This window comes from Oncorhynchus keta, chromosome 13 (genome assembly GCF_023373465.1).
Source record: "Oncorhynchus keta strain PuntledgeMale-10-30-2019 chromosome 13, Oket_V2, whole genome shotgun sequence".
Classification (NCBI taxonomy): Eukaryota; Metazoa; Chordata; class Actinopteri; order Salmoniformes; family Salmonidae; genus Oncorhynchus; species Oncorhynchus keta.
Window position 1 is genome coordinate 51,492,815 of NC_068433.1, and position 17,718 is coordinate 51,510,532.

At 47.4% G+C, this 17,718-nt stretch overlaps 1 protein-coding gene across 1 annotated transcript in view; it reads left to right on the plus strand.

Annotated features, from left to right (window-relative positions):
* The window catches only part of LOC118392606 (ankyrin repeat and sterile alpha motif domain-containing protein 1B-like), a 368,819-nt gene that overhangs the window by 144,511 nt on the left and 206,590 nt on the right, over positions 1–17,718 (plus strand). The window contains exons 9-11 of the mRNA XM_052460670.1: positions 4,015–4,091; positions 4,223–4,333; positions 13,331–13,462. Coding sequence (XP_052316630.1) covers positions 4,015–4,091; positions 4,223–4,333; positions 13,331–13,462 — 320 coding nt within the window. The remainder of the gene's footprint in view (positions 1–4,014; positions 4,092–4,222; positions 4,334–13,330; positions 13,463–17,718) is intronic.

Below are 17,718 nucleotides of genomic sequence, written 5' to 3' on the forward strand. Positions count from 1 at the left end.
CCGCCCCCCAGGTGGTGAGGGTAGGTAACAACATCTCCACCCCGCTGATCCTCAACACTGGGGCCCCACAAGGGTGCGTTCTTGAGCCCTCTCCTGTACTCCCTGTTCACCCACGACTGCGTGGCCATGCACGCCTCCAACTCAATCATTACGTTTTCGGACGACACTACAGTGGTAGGCTTGATTACCAACAACGACGAGACGGCCTTCAGGGAGGAGGTGAGGGCCCTCGGAGTGTGGTGTCAGGAAAATAACCTCACACTCAACATCAACAAAACAAAGGAGATGATTGTGGACTTCAGGAAACAGCAGAGGGAACACCCCCCTATCCACATCGACGGGACAGTAGTGGAGAGGGTAGTAAGTTTTAAGTTCCTCTGCATACACATCACAGACAAACTGAATTGGTCCACCCACACAAACAACGTGGTGAAGAAGGCGCAGCAGAGCCCCTTCAACCTCAGGAGGCTGAAGAAATTCAGCTTGTCATCAAAAGCACTCACAAACGAGAGCATCCTGTCGGGCTGTATCACCGCCTGGTACGGCAACTGCTCCTCCCACAACCGTAAGGCTCTCCAGAGGGTAGTGAGGTCTGCACAACGCATCACTGGGGGCAAACTACCGGCCCTCCAGGACACCTACACCAACCGATGTCACAGGAAGGCCATAAAGATCATCAAGGACAACATCCGCCCGAGCCACTACCTGTTCACCCCGCTATCATCCAGAAGGCGAGGTCAGTACAGGCGCATCAAAGCAGGGACCGAGAGACTGAAAAACAGCTTCTATCTCAAGGCCATCAGACTGTTAAACAGCCACCACTAACATTGAGCGGCTGCTGCCAACACACTGACACAACTCCAGCCACTTTAATAATGGAAATGTATGGAAATTGATGTAAAAAATGCATCACTAGCCACTTTAAACAATGCTACTTAATATAATGTTTACATACCCTACATTACTCATCTCATATGTATATACTGTACTCTATCATCTACTGCATCTTGCCATCTTAATGTAACACATGTATCACTAGCCACTTTATGTTTATATACCCTACATTACTCATCTCATATGTATATACTGTACTCTATACCATCTACTGCATCTTGCCTATGCCGTTCTGTACCATCACTCATTCATATATCTTCATGTACATATTCTTTATCCCTTTACACTTGTGTGTATAAGGTAGTAGTTGTGGAATTGTTAGGTTAGATTACTCGTTGGTTATTACTGCATTGTTGGAACTAGAGGCACAAGCATTTCGCTACACTCGCATTAACATCTGCTAACCATGTGTATGTGACAAATACATTTGATTTGATTTTGATCTGATTTTGAGTACTTATTTAAATGTGCTATTTCAGTTTTTTATTCTTAATAAATTAGCAAAACATTTCTGGGGTATTGTGTGTAGATTGATGATGGGAAAAAGTGTACGGCTGTAACGTAACACAAAGTGTGGATGAAGTCCCGGGGTCTGAATACATTCCCGAAGGCACTGTATCTACTTCACACATGGTGAGCATTGCTTGTTGGTATGAACCTGTACTACCTCAGTCAACTTCAATAGTGTTTTCCCCTTATCCAACACTGCCCCTAGTGGCTGAGTTGGAGCGGTGCACTGGTATCTCTCATAGAATTCCCGCTGCACTCTCTCTCTTCTCAATCACCACCAGTCGCACTCCCCTTTAATTATCTTTATTGAGGGACGGAGAGAGAGAGAGGGAGGGAGCAGAAAATACACATTCAGCACAGCTCGTGCACGCCTGAACACATTTTATTGTAGGGTGAGAGGGAATGGTGGAGAGAAGGAGGGAGACAGGGAGGGTGTTGTGGAGAAAGGAGAGAGGGAGGGTGTTGTGGAGAAAGGAGAGAGGGAGGGTGTTGTGGAGAAAGAAGAGAGGGAGGGTGTTGTGGAGAAAGGAGAGAGGGAGGGTGTTGTGGAGAGAGGGAGGGTGTTGTGGAGAAAGGAGAGAGGGAGGGTGTTGTGGAGAAAGGATAGAGGGAGGGTGTTGTGGAGAAAGGAGAGAGGGAGGGTGTTGTGGAGAAAGGAGAGAGGGAGGGTGTTGTGGAGAAAGGAGAGAGGGAGGGTGTGGTGGAGAAAGGAGAGAGGGAGGGTGTTGTGGAGAAAGGAGGAGAGAGGGAGGGTGTTGTGATGAAAGGAGGAGAGAAGGTGTTGTGGAGAAAGGAGAGAGGGAGGGTGTTGTGGAGAAAGGAGAGAGGGAGGGTGTTGTGGAGAAAGGAGGAGAGAGGGTGTTGTGGAGAAAGGAGGAGAGAGGGTGTTGTGGAGAAAGGAGAGAGGGAGGGTGTTGTGGAGAAAGGAGAGAGGGAGGGTGTTGTGGAGAAAGGAGAGAGGGAGGGTGTGGTGGAGAGAGGGAGGGTGTGGTGGAGAAAGGAGAGAGGGAGGGTGTTGTGGAGAAAGGAGAGAGGGAGGGTGTTGTGGAGAAAGGATAGAGGGAGGGTGTTGTGGAGAAAGGAGAGAGGGAGGGTGTTGTGGAGAAAGGAGAGAGGGAGGGTGTTGTGGAGAAAGGAGAGAGGGAGGGTGTGGTGGAGAAAGGAGAGAGGGAGGGTGTTGTGGAGAAAGGAGGAGAGAGGGAGGGTGTTGTGATGAAAGGAGGAGAGAAGGTGTTGTGGAGAAAGGAGAGAGGGAGGGTGTTGTGGAGAAAGGAGAGAGGGAGGGTGTTGTGGAGAAAGGAGGAGAGAGGGTGTTGTGGAGAAAGGAGGAGAGAGGGTGTTGTGGAGAAAGGAGAGAGGGAGGGTGTTGTGGAGAAAGGAGAGAGGGAGGGTGTTGTGGAGAAAGGAGAGAGGGAGGGTGTGGTGGAGAGAGGGAGGGTGTGGTGGAGAAAGGAGAGAGGGAGGGTGTTGTGGAGAGAGGGAGGGTGTGGTGGAGAAAGGAGAGAGGGAGGGTGTTGTGTAGAAAGGAGAGAGGGAGGGTGTGGTGGAGAGAGGGAGGGTGTGGTGGAGAAAGGAGAGAGGGAGGGTGTGGTGGAGAAAGGAGGAGAGAGGGTGTTGTGGAGAGAGGGAGGGTGTGGTGGAGAAAGGAGAGAGGGATGGTGTTGTGGAGAAAGGAGAGAGGGAGGGTGTGGTGGAGAAAGGAGGAGAGAGGGTGTGGTGGAGAAAGGAGAGAGGGAGGGGGAGGGAGAGAGTGGTGCTTTCAGGTCTGTGAAGGCCAGTGAACGGGGGCAGACCGGAGGAACTACTTCCAGGATTAGAACGCCGCCACACAGAGAGGAACATATTAAGGTGTTGACTTGTATTTGGCCAGGTCTGCTCTCTTTAGGTAATTTGTTCAGTAGAAACAACCCCAGTTTGATCCATCATCATTATGTACTATAGTACTCTGTCTCTAGCTGTTTTCACTGAAGGAAATACCATCGGTGAGCAGGTCACTCCAAGATGTGTGTGTGCCACAGTGGCAGAAGGTAGATACTGATTCCGAAAGAGGCCACAGAGAAAAGTAGATTGAAAGAGAGAGAGTGATGGAGAAAGAGGCTTCTTCTCTTTTGACTTCAGCTCTCTTTCTCACCTCTCCATTCTTTAACAGCCTTACATGTCACAATTAACGCTAATTGTTGAAAACATATTGTATTTTTTCCCCCTTCCTTTGACTATACACAATTTCCTCTCCCCCTCTCCCATCTTCTCTCTCTCCCCCTCTCCCATCTTCTCTCTCTCCCCCTCTCCCATCTCCTCTCTCTCCCCCTCTCCCATCTCCTCTCTCTCCCCCTCTCCCATCTCCTCTCTCTCCCCATATCTCTCCATCTCCTCTCTCCCCATATCTCCCCTCTCTCTCCCCCATCTTCTCTCTCTCTCTCCCCTCTCTCTCTCCCCATATCTCCCCTCTCTCTCCCCCATCTTCTCTCTCTCTCTCCCCATATCTCCCCTCTCTGTCCCCTTGTAATCTCTCTCCCCTTGTAATCTCTCTCCTCTCCCTCGTCTCTCCTTCGCTCCCTCTACTCCTCCCTCTCCCCCATCTCCTTTCCTCCTCCTTCTCCTCCTCCCCAGATGATGCTGTGACAGGGGAGCTCTCCAAGCTGCTGAATGAGATGAAGATGTGTCGGGACAGAGACTACTCCTTTGAGGTGTGTTATGTTGTTGTTCTCTTCATCTTTGTCTTATAGATCCTTGTGTTGTCTTTGGAATCATTGCTGATGCTTGTGGTGATCAAACCAAGTCATTAAATTAGTACCCGACTCCACTCTCCTCTACTTAGGAGCTCTGCCAGACCATCTCATCCCACTCTCATTCCATGGAGAGCTTTGGCAGCGGTCACCTATCAGACGAGGAGCGACGCAGTAACGGCACCCTGAGCAGAGTCAGAAAGGTGAGCACCATTTTGGATCAGGGAGGGTGGATGGGACCAGGGGTAATCAAGGGGATGTGGAGGGTGGGGACCATTTTGGATGAGGGAGGGTGGATGGGACCAGGGGTAATCAAGGGGGATGTGGAGGGTGGGGACCATTTTGGATGAGGGAGGGTGGATGGGACCAGGGGTAATCAAGGGGGATGTGGAGGGTGAGGACCATTTTGGATGAGGGAGTGTGGATGGGACCAGGGGTAATCAAGGGGGATGTGGAGGGCGGGGACCATTTTGGATCAGGGAGGGTGGATGGGACCAGGGGTAATCAAGGGGGATGTGGAGGGTGATGACCATTTTGGATGAGGGAGTGTGGATGGGACCAGGGGTAATCAAGGGGGATGTGGAGGGTGGGACCATTTTCGCAATTTTGGGTACGGTCTTATTGTTATTCTTAGATTGGAAAACCATGTTCTACTGCATCACTCTGGGGTCCATTACTGTAGTAGCATTTAGTCACCAGGAGAGGGCAGCCTCGGACACGCTGTAAGGCAGACATGTTTACTGAGCAAAAACATAAACTCAACATTCAACAATTTCAAAGATTTTACTGGGTTACCGTTCATGTAAGGAAATCAGTCAATTGAAATAAATAAATTAGGGCCTAATCTTTTGATTTCACATGACTGGGACAACAGAAACATCTATTAGTCACAGATACCTTAAACATAAAGTAGGGGCAGAGATCAGAAAACCAGTCAGCACCTGGTGTGACCACCATTTGCCTCACGCTGCCTCACGCTGCGAATAGAGTTGATCAGGATGATGATTGTGGGCTGTGGAATGTTGTCCCACTCCTCATCAATGGCTGTGCGAAGTTGCTGGATATTGGCGGGAACTCGAACATGCTGTCGTGCAAGTCAATCCAGAGCATCTCATACGTGCTCAATGGGTGACATGTCTGGTGAGTATGCAGGCCATGAAGGAACTGGGACATTTTCAGCTTCCAGGAATTGTGTACAGATCCTTGCGACATGCTGAAACTTGAAGTGAAGGAGACGGATGAATGGCACGACAACGGTTCTCAGGAACTCGTCACAGTATCTCTGTGCATTCAAATTGCCATCAATAAATACACGTGTTTGTTGTCCGTAGCATATGCCTGTCCATACCATAACCTCACTGCCACCATGCGGCACTCTGTTCACAACGTTGACATCAGCAAACCTCTCGCCCACACATCTGCTTGGTACAGTTGAAACCGGTATTCAACTATGAAGAGCCCACTTCTCCAGGGAGCCAGTGACCATCGAAGGTGAGCATTTGCCTACTGAAGTTACGACGCTGAACTGCAGTCACAGGTCAAGACCCTGATGAGGACGACGAGCATGCAGATGAGCTTCCCTTAGACGGTTTCTGATAGTTTGTGCAGACTACATTCTCTGGCAATTGCTCTTGTGGACATTCCTGCAGTCAGCATGCCAATTGCACACTCCCTCAAAACTTGAGACATCTGTGGCATTATGTTGTGTTAAAAAACTGCACATTTTTAGTGGCCTTTTGTCCCCAGCACAGGGTCCACCTGTGTAATGACATGCTGTTTAATAAGGTTCTTGATATCCCATACCTGTCAGAATCTCAATTCAACGGCTCAGACACAAGAGGCATGTGGCAGGGTCTACAGTCCATCACGGACTACAAGAAGAAACCCAGCCCAGTCACGGACCAGGATGTCTTGCTCCCAGGCAGACTAAATAACTTTTTTTGCCCGCTTTGAGGACAATACAGTGCCACTGACACGGCATGCAACGAAAACATGCGGTCTCTCCTTCACTGCAGCCGAGGTGAGTAAGACATTTAAACGTGTTAACCCTCGCAAGGCTGCAGGCCCAGACGGCATCCCCAGCCGCGCCCTCAGAGCATGCGCAGACCAGCTGGCCGGTGTGTTTACGGACATATTCAATCAATCCCTATACCAGTCTGCTGTTCCCACATGCTTCAAGAGGGCCACCATTGTTCCTGTTCCCAAGAAAGCTAAGGTAACTGAGCTAAACGACTACCGCCCCGTAGCACTCACTTCCGTCATCATGAAGTGCTTTGAGAGACTAGTCAATGACCATATCACCTCCACCCTACCTGACACCCTAGACCCACTCCAATTTGCTTACCGCCCAAATAGGTCCACAGACGATGCAATCTCAACCACACTGCACACTGCCCTAACCCACCTGGACAAGAGGAATACCTATGTGAGAATGCTGTTCATCGACTACAGCTCGGCATTTAACACCATAGTACCCTCCAAGCTCGTCATCAAGCTCGAGACCCTGGGTCTCGACCCCGCCCTGTGCAACTGGGTACTGGACTTCCTGACGGGCCGCCCCCAGGTGGTGAGGGTAGGCAACAACATCTCCTCCCCGCTGATCCTCAACACGCGGGCCCCACAAGGGTGCGTTCTGAGCCCTCTCCTGTACGCCCTGTTCACCCACGACTGCGTGGCCACGCACGCCTCCAACTCAATCATCAAGTTTGCGGACAACACAACAGTGGTAGGCTTGATTACCAACAACGACGAGACGGCCTACAGGGAGGAGGTGAGGGCCCTCGGAGTGTGGTGTCAGGGAAATAACCTCACACTCAACGTCAACAAAACTAAGGAGATGATTGTGGACTTCAGGAAACAGGAGAGGGAACACCCTATCCACATCGATGGAACAGTAGTGGAGAGGGTAGGAAGTTTTAAGTTCCTCGGCATACACATCACAGACAAACTGAATTGGTCCACTCACACTGACAGCGTCGTGAAGAAGGTGCAGCAGCGCCTCTTCAACCTCAGGAGGCTGAAGAAATTTGGCTTGTCACCAAAAGCACTCACAAACTTCTACAGATGCACAATCGAGAGCATCCTGGCGGGCTGTATCACCGCCTGGTACGGCAACTGCTCCGCCCTCAACCGTAAGGCTCTCCAGAGGGTAGTGAGGTCTGCACAACGCATCACCGGGGGCAAACTACCTGCCCTCCAAGACACCTACACCACCCGATGTTACAGGAAGGCCATAAAGATCATCAAGGACATCAACCACCCGAGCCACTGCCTGTTCACCCCGCTATCATCCAGAAGGCGAGGTCAGTACAGGTGCATCAAAGCTGGGACCGAGAGACTGAAAAACAGCTTCTATCTCAAGGCCATCAGACTGTTAAACAGCCACCACTAACATTGAGTGGCTGCTGTCAACACACTGTCATTGACACTGACCCAACTCCAGCCACTTTAATAATGGGAATTGATGGGAAATTATGTAAATATATCACTAGCCACTTTAAACAATGCTACCTTATATAATGTTACTTACCCTACATTATTCATCTCATATGCATACGTATATACTGTACTCTATATCATCGACTGCATCCTTATGTAATACATATACATGTATGACTAGCCACTTTAACTATGCCACTTTGTTTACTTTGTCTACATACTCATCTCATATGTATATACTGTACTCGATACCATCTACTGTATGCTGCCCTGTACCATCACTCATTCATATATCCTTATGTACATATTATTTATCCCCTTACACTGTGTATAAGACAGTAGTTTTGGAATTGTTAGTTAGATTCCTTGTTGGTTATCACTGCATTGTCGGAACTAGAAGCACAAGCATTTCGCTACACTCGCATTAACATCTGCTAACCATGTGTATGTGACAAATAACATTTGATTTGATTTGATTTGTCGTGTCAAAGGATACATTCTCACTAACAAGGATGTAAACAAATTTGTGAACGTTTTTCGTTCGTATGGAACATCTCTGGGATCTGGCTGGGCCACTCAACCATAAAGGCCTGATAGGTGGAGTGCTGCAGAAATGGTTATCCTTCTGGAAGGTTCCACCATCTCCACAGAGGAATTCTGGAGCTCTGTCAGAGTGACCATCGTGTTCTTTGTCACCTCCCGAACCAAGGCCCTTCTCCCCCAATTGCTCAGTCTGGCTGGGCGGCCAGCTCTAGGAAGAGTCTTGGTGGTTCCAAACTTCTTCCATTTTAGAATGATTGAGTCCACTGTGTTCTTGGGGACCTTCATGTTGCAGACATTTTTTGGTACCCTTCCCCAGACCTGTGCCCAACACAAGCTCTTATGACAATTCCTTCCACCTCATGGCTTGGTTTTTGCTTCATGCACTGTCAACTGTGGGACCTTATATAGACAGGTTTGTGCCTTTCCAAATCATGTCCAATCAATAGAATTTACCACAGATGGACTCCAAGTTGTAGAAACATCTCAAGGATGATCCATGGAAAACGGGTTGCACCTGAGCTCAATTTCATTTTTCAAGGGTCTGAATACTTATGTAAATAAGGTATTCCTGTTTTAAATTTCTCATACATTTGCTAAAATAAAATGAAAACTGTTTTCGCTTTGTCATTATGGGGTATTGTGTGTAGATTGAAGAGGGAAAAATTGAATGTGTTGGAATACTTTCAGAATGCACTGTACATTTCTGTTCAGTATAGAACATCCTCCTTCCTTCTGTAAAGTAACCACTGATCTGACATGACTGGATCGGTGACAGCGATGTAATGGAATCCTTGCTTTACATCAAATCAGTGATTTTGCTGGAATTCACTTGAAGGAAGGCAGTAAGGTAGGAAGGAAGGCTGTAAGGTAGGAAGGAAGGCAGTAAGGTAGGAAGGAAGGCAGTAAGGTAGGAAGGAAGGCAATAAGGTAGGAAGGAAGGGTGCGTGTTTTAGCACTAGAACAAGGCCTTGGTTACCCCTGAGAGCTGATTGGTAGAAGGGCTTTCATCATGGTGACAGGGGTCCAGTTTCTCTCGTTTCCAGGGAGATTGATACCTGTGGCGTTTGGTGCGGCACACTAACAGGAATTGATCTGGTCTGAATCAAACCACTGTCGCTGTGTGTGTGGTGGGAGTGGGTGGCTTGATGGAGCAACAGCCTCTGGGCAGGCCTTGCCTTGGTTTAATAGAAGCACAAACACGTCTCAATCAGTTACACACTGAGGCGACGATGTAGGCGCAAACACACACACACACACACACACACACACACACACACACACACACACACACACACACACACACACACACACACACACACACACACACACACACACACACACACACACACACACACACACACACACACACACACACACACAGAGAGAGAGAGAGCACATGTAATGGAGAGGGTTACGAACAGTATGTATTAGATTTTGTGTCTTCTTGGTCAGTGTCTGTATGTGTGTGTCTCGTACTTATTTATATGGCTGTCTATGGATCTGGATGTGTGAATATGTCCCCTGCGCCCATACAGGCCTATGGGCTCATTTGTATGCATGCACCTCCATTAGCATGGCACACTGTAAATGTCAGAGAGCGATGCAGCATCTGTCCATCAGACAGACTGATGAATAAAAACATGGTCACCTCCCATATCTGCTGTAGGACACACTCATCAACTTCCTGGTTCCAGAGCTGAGGTATAACCATAGACGAAGTGTTGGATGTCTATGTGTGTAGCCCACTGCCCTCCTCACTACGTCTGCTGTACACTACGGAAGGGCCTCGCTGGCTACGGAAAAGCCTCTTGGCAACGAAATCCACATGCTGGTTACTGAATAGAACAAGTCAACAGCCAGGTCACAAATAGGTGTTCATTATGTTTGTTTAATAATGATGTGACATCATTGGTGGCCCGTACCGACATGGCCTTGGTGGCCCGTACCGACATGGCCTTGGTGGCCCGTACCGACATGGCCTTGGTGGCCCGTACCGACATGGCCTTGGTGGCCCGTACCGACATGGCCTTGGTGGCCAGTACCGACATGGCCTTGGTGGCCCGTACCGACATGGCATTGGTGGCCCGTACCGACATGGCCTTGGTGGCCCGTACCGACATGGCCTTGGTGGCCCGTACCGACATGGCCTTGGTGGCCCGTACCGACATGGCCTTGGTGGCCCGTACCGACATGGCCTTGGTGGCCCGTACCGACATGGCCTTGGTGGCCCGTACCGACATGGCCTTGTCACGTGTGATTGTAAGATGACCATTGACAATTGACAACACAGTCAAGCCCACACTACCTTAATAGTAGCACACAACAAACCAGCTTTTTCCCCACTAAACATAGTACTTTGTGGTGTCAAGGAGTCCAACGACTCTACCCCCAGGCTTCCAACGGGCCTAGCTCTGACAAATCACCTCTACCGTTCAACAGAGAACAAGAAATATTCATTAGATAGCACATGCTAATATTATTCCACCAAATGAGTGTATCATCATTCAACTGAGCAGACCTGGAAGGACCTGGCTGCCTGGGTCCATGTTGAAGCCTGTGTCCCAAATGGAACCCTTTCTGGCAGTGTTTTTGGCACCCTTTCAAAGTAGTGCCCTAGTATGTAGGGAATAGGATCCAATTTGGGACATGGAAAAATAATAATGGTATCAGTGTTAAGCCCATCTAATAGACCTGCAGTGTGTGTGTGTGTGTGTGTGTGTGTGTGTGTGTGTGTGTGTGTGTGTGTGTGTGTGTGTGTGTGTGTGTGTGTGTGTGTGTGTGTGTGTGTGTGTGTGTGTGTGTGTGTGTGTGTGTGTGTGTGTGTGTGTGTGTGTGTGTGTGTGAGAGATGATTATTGTGTGTGTGTGTGTGTGTGTGTGTGTGTGTGTGTGTGTGTGTGTGTGTGTGTGTGTGTGTGTGAGAGAGATGATTATTGTGTGTTTTGTAGAGTATGTCTATATTGCATTTTGTTTAGTCTCATAAGACTGGTGACCTTCTGGTTCTTCCATTTATTTTCTACAAAAATGTCTCTCCCTCTCCTCCTTACTCCATCTGCCCCTCTCTATCATTCTTTTTCTCTCTCTGTTGCTGTCTTGCTCTTTCTCCATTTCCCCTGCCTCTCTGCCTCTCAATCTCACTGGGACCTTGGGCTTTCCCTCTGCATCATTTGGGTCACTGCTATTATCAGGAGACAATACCCCTTTCACAAGACCTGTCTAAACATATATCCTCTTGGCAATACAGACCCTGTGAAAAGGGCATATTGTGTGTGTTAGCGTGCACGTGTGTGTGTATTATTTGTTTGTCAGGATCCGCGGTAGCTTTTGCAGAAGCAGTTGCTGCTCTTCCAGGGGTCCACAAAAAACACTGAACATTACAAAGTAACAAGTCACACACATTTTAAATACAATTATATACAAACAATGCACCAAAAATGATGTGTGTGTTTGTCTCTGCCAGTCCATGAGTTGTTTTTTTAATCAGTATTTTTTAAGGTCCTTTTGCTGTTTGAGTAATGGGAGATAGAAGAGAGTTCCGTGCGATCATGGCTCTGTATAAAAATTTGTGAATTTGTTTTGGACTTGGGGACTGTGAAGAGACCCCTGGTGGGATGTCTTGTGGGGTGTGAATGAGTGTCTGAGCTGAACGTTATTTGATTATGCAGACAGGTATTTTCGTCACAGTAATATTTCTCATTAAAACTAGGAGAAGCAGTTCATCTCTTGTCAGCCCTCAACTAGGAAAGACTAGCATGCATGTTGTTGGTGTTAGTTCTGTATGTGCAGTTAAGCGTTCTGCTTTGTTTATGAGCCAGCTGCAGTTTTGATACTTACTGTTTCCTTATTTAGAATTTCAGTGAGCTCACTGGCTTTGAGTGCTGTAAAGTGTGAAATCATCCGCATATGTAGGCATTCTAGTTTTGTGTAAGACCAACAGCAAATTATTTGTTAAAATAGAGAAGAGTAACGGCCCAAGGCAACTGCCCTGAGGGATACCTCATTGTAGATATCGGATGTTAAAGACGATTCCATTGAAGAACACTGGGTTCTATTGGATAAATAACTCTCCAACCATGTGTTGGCAGGTGATGTAAAGCCATACCAAGTGCGTTGTTTTCAATAATAATGTATGATCAATAACATCAAAGGCTGCACTGAAATCTAACAATACAGCTCCAACTATCATCTTATTATACATGTATTTTAACCAATCAGTCATCTGAGTCAGTGCAGTACAAGTTGAGTGTCCTTCTCTATATGCATGCTGAATCAGTAGTTAACTTGTTCTCTGAAAAATAGTGTTGTATTTGATCAAACACAATTATCTCCATCAGTTAACTAAAAATAGGCAGCAAACTGACTGGGTGGCTGTTAGCGCCAGCAAAGGGTGCTTTACTATTTTTAGGCAGTGGAATTACTTTTACTTCCATCCACACCTATGGACACACACACTCCTTCAGGCTTTGGTTAAAGATCTAGCCAATAGGGGTGGTGATATAGTCTGCTACCATTCAATAGTTTACCATCAAGGTTGTCTATACCTGGAGGCTTATCATTATTGATGGATAAAAACTGTTTTTCCACCTCTCCCAAACTAACTTGACTGAATTGAAAACAGCAATCCTTCTCCTTCATTATTAAATACTTTATACCAAAATATGATGGTTTACTGTTTCACTTCTGAGTTTTTCCACTACTAGTGAAAATAGTCATTTGAAATGATTGGCACCAAAAGGTTTTGTTATGAAAGGCCCATCAACTTCAGTGAATGATGGAGATGAATAGTTTTTTTTTTTGTCATTTATCTTTGTTTGGTAATACTTTCTTCTTTTTGTTTAGTTTCAACATTTCTCAATTGACATTATCTTGACCAATCGGCAGTGCAGCCTGACTTGTTTGCCACCTCTTTTGCATAATTTCTTTGAAACATAAAATGTTTCAGTTCGTCATCAATCCAGGAGGATCTAGCAGTTCCCACGGTTAGTTTCTTAACAGGTGCTTGTCAACAATTTGCATGAATAGTTTTCAAAAGACTTCCAGTTCTGCATTTGGATTCACTTCCTCGTACATATCAGACCAACACATTTTTTACATCTTCAATATGGTATTGTGTTTCTCTGTAGTGATCTGGAATAGTGCTGTGTGAGATTCAGTGTGTGTGTGTGTGTGTGTTGTGAGTGTGTGTTTTAAATGAACCGTGTGTATTGTATCTCTCTGCAGCGGCCCACTCCCCCACTTCCCCCGGCCCAGGAGGAAGAGGAGGGGGAGAAGAGCTGTGGCCCCGCTGGGTTCTGGGAGGCCCTCACACCCTGCAACGGTTGTCACAACCTGGGCTTCTCCAGCCTGTCACAGGTACGCACACACTTCCCCCTTTCACTTGTATTCCTACACCTCCTGTCATTAATATAACTGATAACCATTGTTATGGAGTGCCAGTATACTATGCTATAATTGCCCTGTCTCAAACATAAGTCACTCTAATGGCCTGTTTCCCAGTTTGCATGGCTTGTTGCCTCTGAAACCCTCGGTTAATATACATCACCCAGCAGAATGCAGCTCTGCTTGGCCATGTAGCAATATGTTTATGTATTTCCATGACTAATAGAGATCAGAGGATGTCGTCTAACGTTTTGCACTTGGTGTGCGTTTGTCGTTGTGTTGCCGTGAGCACCACATAGTATCTCTCTCGACCACTTGCTCTCTTTCACGATCTATCTTTCTGACTATCTGTCTTTCTGACTATCTGTCTTTCTGACTGTCAATCTTTGACTGTCTTTCTGACTGTCTGTCTTTCTGACTATCTATCTTTCTCACTATCTATCTTTCTCACTATCTACAGTTGAAGTCTGAATTTACATACACCTTAGCCAAATACATTTAAACTAGTTTTTTTTCACAATTCCTGACATTTAATCGTAGTAAATATTCCCTGTTTTAGGTCAGTTAGGATCACCACTTTATTTTAAGAATGTGAAATGTCAGAATAATAGCAGAGAGTATGATGTATTTCAGCTTTTATTTCTTTCATCACATTCCCAGTAGGTCAGAAGTTTACATACACTCAATTAGTATTTGGTAGCATTGCCTTTAAATTGTTTAACTTGGGTCAAACGTTTCAGGTAGCTTTCTACAAGCTTCCCACAATAAGTTGGGTGAATTTTGGCCCATTCCTCCTGACAGAGCTGGTGTAACTGAGTCAGGTTTGTAAGCCTCCTTGCTCACACACGCTTTTTCAATTCTGCTTTTTCTATTCTGTCCACAAATTTTCTATGGGATTGAGGTCAGGGCTTTGTGATGGCCACTCCAATACCAAGTATGCTTGGGGTCATTGTCCATTTGGAAGACCCATTTGCGACCAAGCTTTAACTTCCTGACTGATGTCTTTGAGATCTTGCTTCAAAATATCCACATAATTTTCCATCCTCATGATGCCATCTATTTTGTGAAGTGCACCAGTCCCTCCTGCAGCAAAGCACCTCTACAACATGATGCTGCCATGCTTCACGGTTGGGATGGTGTTCTTCGGCTTGCAAGCCTCCCCCTTTTTCCTCCAAACATACAATGGTCATTATGGCCAAACAGTATTATTTTTGTCTTATCAGACCAGAGGACATTTCCCCAAAAAGTATGATCGTTGTCCATGTGCAGTTGCAAACCGTAGTCTGGCTTTTTATGGTGGTTTTGGAGCAGTGCATTCTTCCTTGCTGAGTGGTACCTTGGTACCTGAGTGGCCGTGGTACCTTCAGGCGTTTGGAAATAGCTCCCAAGGATGAACCAGACTTGTGTAGGTCTACAATTTTTTTGTTCTGAGGTCTTGGCTGATTTATTTTGATTTTCCCATGATGTCAAGCAAAGAGGCACTGAGTTTGAAGGTAGGCCTTGACATACATCAAATGATGTCAATTAGCCTATCAGAAGCTTCAAAAGCCATGACATAATTTTCTGGAATTTTCCAAGCTGTTTAAAGGCACAGTCAACTTTGTGTATGTAAACTTCTGACCCACTGGAATTGTGATACAGTCTTAAAATAATTGTTGGAAGAATTACTCTTGTCATGCACAAAGTAGATGTCCTAACCAACTTACCAAAACTATATTAACAAGAAATTTGTGGAGCGGTTAAACAACTAGTTTTAATGACTCCTACCTAAGTGTACGTAAACTTCCGACTTCAACTGTATATTTCTGAATATCTTTCTGACTATCTATCTTTCTTACTATGTTTCTGAATGTCTTTTTCTCTCTTCATTTAGTTTCTCTCTCTCTCTTTCTCTCTCCCTTAATTTTTCTCTTTCTTGTTGTCTCCACAACGGGGAAGAGCATCAGTATCCATTCTCCCAGCTCTTTCCCCTCCCTCCCCCCTCCTGTCTCCCTCTTTTCCCCTCCCTCTCTCCCCTCCTGTCTCCCTCTTTTCCCCTCCCTCTCTCCCCCTCCTTCTCTCCCCCTCCTGTCTCCCTCTTTTCCCCTCCCTCTCTCCCCCTCCTGTCTCCCTCTTTTCCCCTCCCTCTCTCCCCCTCCTGTCTCACGCTTTTTCTCTCTCCCCTCCTGTCTCCCCCTTTTTCTCTCTCCCCTCCTGTCTCCCCCTTTTTCTCTCTCCCCTCCTGCCGCCCCCTTTCCCCTCCCTCTCCCCCTCCTGCCCCCCCTTTCCCCTCCCTCTCCTGCCCACCCTTTCCCTTCCCTCTCCCCCCCTGTCTCCCCCTCTGTCCTCCCCCCTCTGTCCTCCCTCTCTCCCCCCTCTTCCCTCCTGTGTCTGGCCCACAGCCTGGCTAGAGTTAACTATCTATCAACACCTGGGTCTCTGTGTGGTGGGGGATGATGGGCCTGGGATGGAGTCCCTGACCGATTAGCAGGGTCCACTTTTGGGATTTTGTGTGTGTGTGTACATTTTGTTCACAACTAGCCTCATTTTGGTTTCAACTAGCCCAAAATTCTCCCCACACCTGCTCTCCCTGTCCCCAAGGCAATCAGCTCCCTTCTGATTGGTTTGTCACGGTGGCCTCTCACCAAGGAAATAATATTACTTATAACAGGATGGTTCAACTAGTCCTGGAACTTTCAAAGTGTTTGTTCAACCAATCAATTACTCAACAATCTTCACAAAATATCCATCCATATTGTTTAATTTTAGAGGTTCAATTGAAAGTAAGAACGCATTTTCTGCACGAATGTCCACCACCAAAGCAGACTTACTCCACACCTCCTCAGTCTCCCTCCCTTTTTCTCTCCTCCTTCTCTCCATCTGTTCTTCTCTCCTTCCTCCTCTCATCCGTCCGGTTTGTCAGATTGTCAGAGTGATGGCAGTCCCACTGGGCTCTGTTCTCTTCCTATTTTTAAGTGGTGAAATTTCTCTCTCTCATTTTCCACTCGGGTTCACTTCTTTGCTTTTTCTCCACAACTTTCCCCTTGGCCCCCATCTCTCTCTCTCCTTCCCTACATCAGCCCCCATCTCTCTCTCTCCTTCCCTACATCAGCCCCCATCTCTCTCTCTCCTTCCCTACATCAGCCCCCATCTCTCTCTCCTTCCCTACATCAGCCCCCATCTCTCTCTCTCCTTCCCTACATCACCCCCATCTCTCTCTCTCCTTCCCTACATCAGCCCCCATCTCTCTCTCTCCTTCCCTACATCAGCCCCCATCTCTCTCTCTCCTTCCCTACATCAGCCCCCATCTCTCTCTCTCCTTCCCTACATCACCCCCATCTCTCTCTCTCCTTCCCTACATCAGCCCCCATCTCTCTCTCTCCTTCCCTACATCACCCCCATCTCTCTCTCTCCTTCCCTAAATCAGCCCCCATCTCTCTCTCTCTTCCCTACATCAGCCCCATCTCTCTCTCTCTTCCCTACATCACCCCCATCTCTCTCTCTCTTCCCTACATCACCCCCATCTCTCTCTCTCTTTCCCTACATCACCCCCATCTCTCTCTCTCTTTCCCTACATCACCCCCATCTCTCTCTCTCCTTCCCTACATCACCCCCATCTCTCTCTCTCCTTCCCTACATCACCCCCATCTCTCTCTCTCTTTCCCTACATCACCCCCATCTCTCTCTCTCTCCTTCCCTACATCACCCCCCATCTCTCTCTCTCTCCTTCCCTACATCACCCCCATCTCTCTCTCTCCTTCCCTACATCAGCCCCCATCTCTCTCTCTCCTTCCCTACATCAGCCCCCATCTCTCTCTCTCCTTCCCTACATCAGCCCCCATCTCTCTCTCTCCTTCCCTACATCAGCCCCCATCTCTCTCTCTCCTTCCCTACATCACCCCCATCTCTCTCTCTCCTTCCCTACATCAGCCCCCATCTCTCTCTCTCCTTCCCTACATCAGCCCCCATCTCTCTCTCTCCTTCCCTACATCAGCCCCCATCTCTCTCTCTCCTTCCCTACATCAGCCCCCATCTCTCTCTCTCCTTCCCTACATCAGCCCCCATCTCTCTCTCTCCTTCCCTACATCAGCCCCCATCTCTCTCTCTCCTTCCCTACATCAGCCCCATCTCTCTCTCTCCTTCCCTACATCACCCCCATCTCTCTCTCTCCTTCCCTACATCAGCCCCCATCTCTCTCTCTCCTTCCCTACATCAGCCCCCATCTCTCTCTCTCCTTCCCTACATCAGCC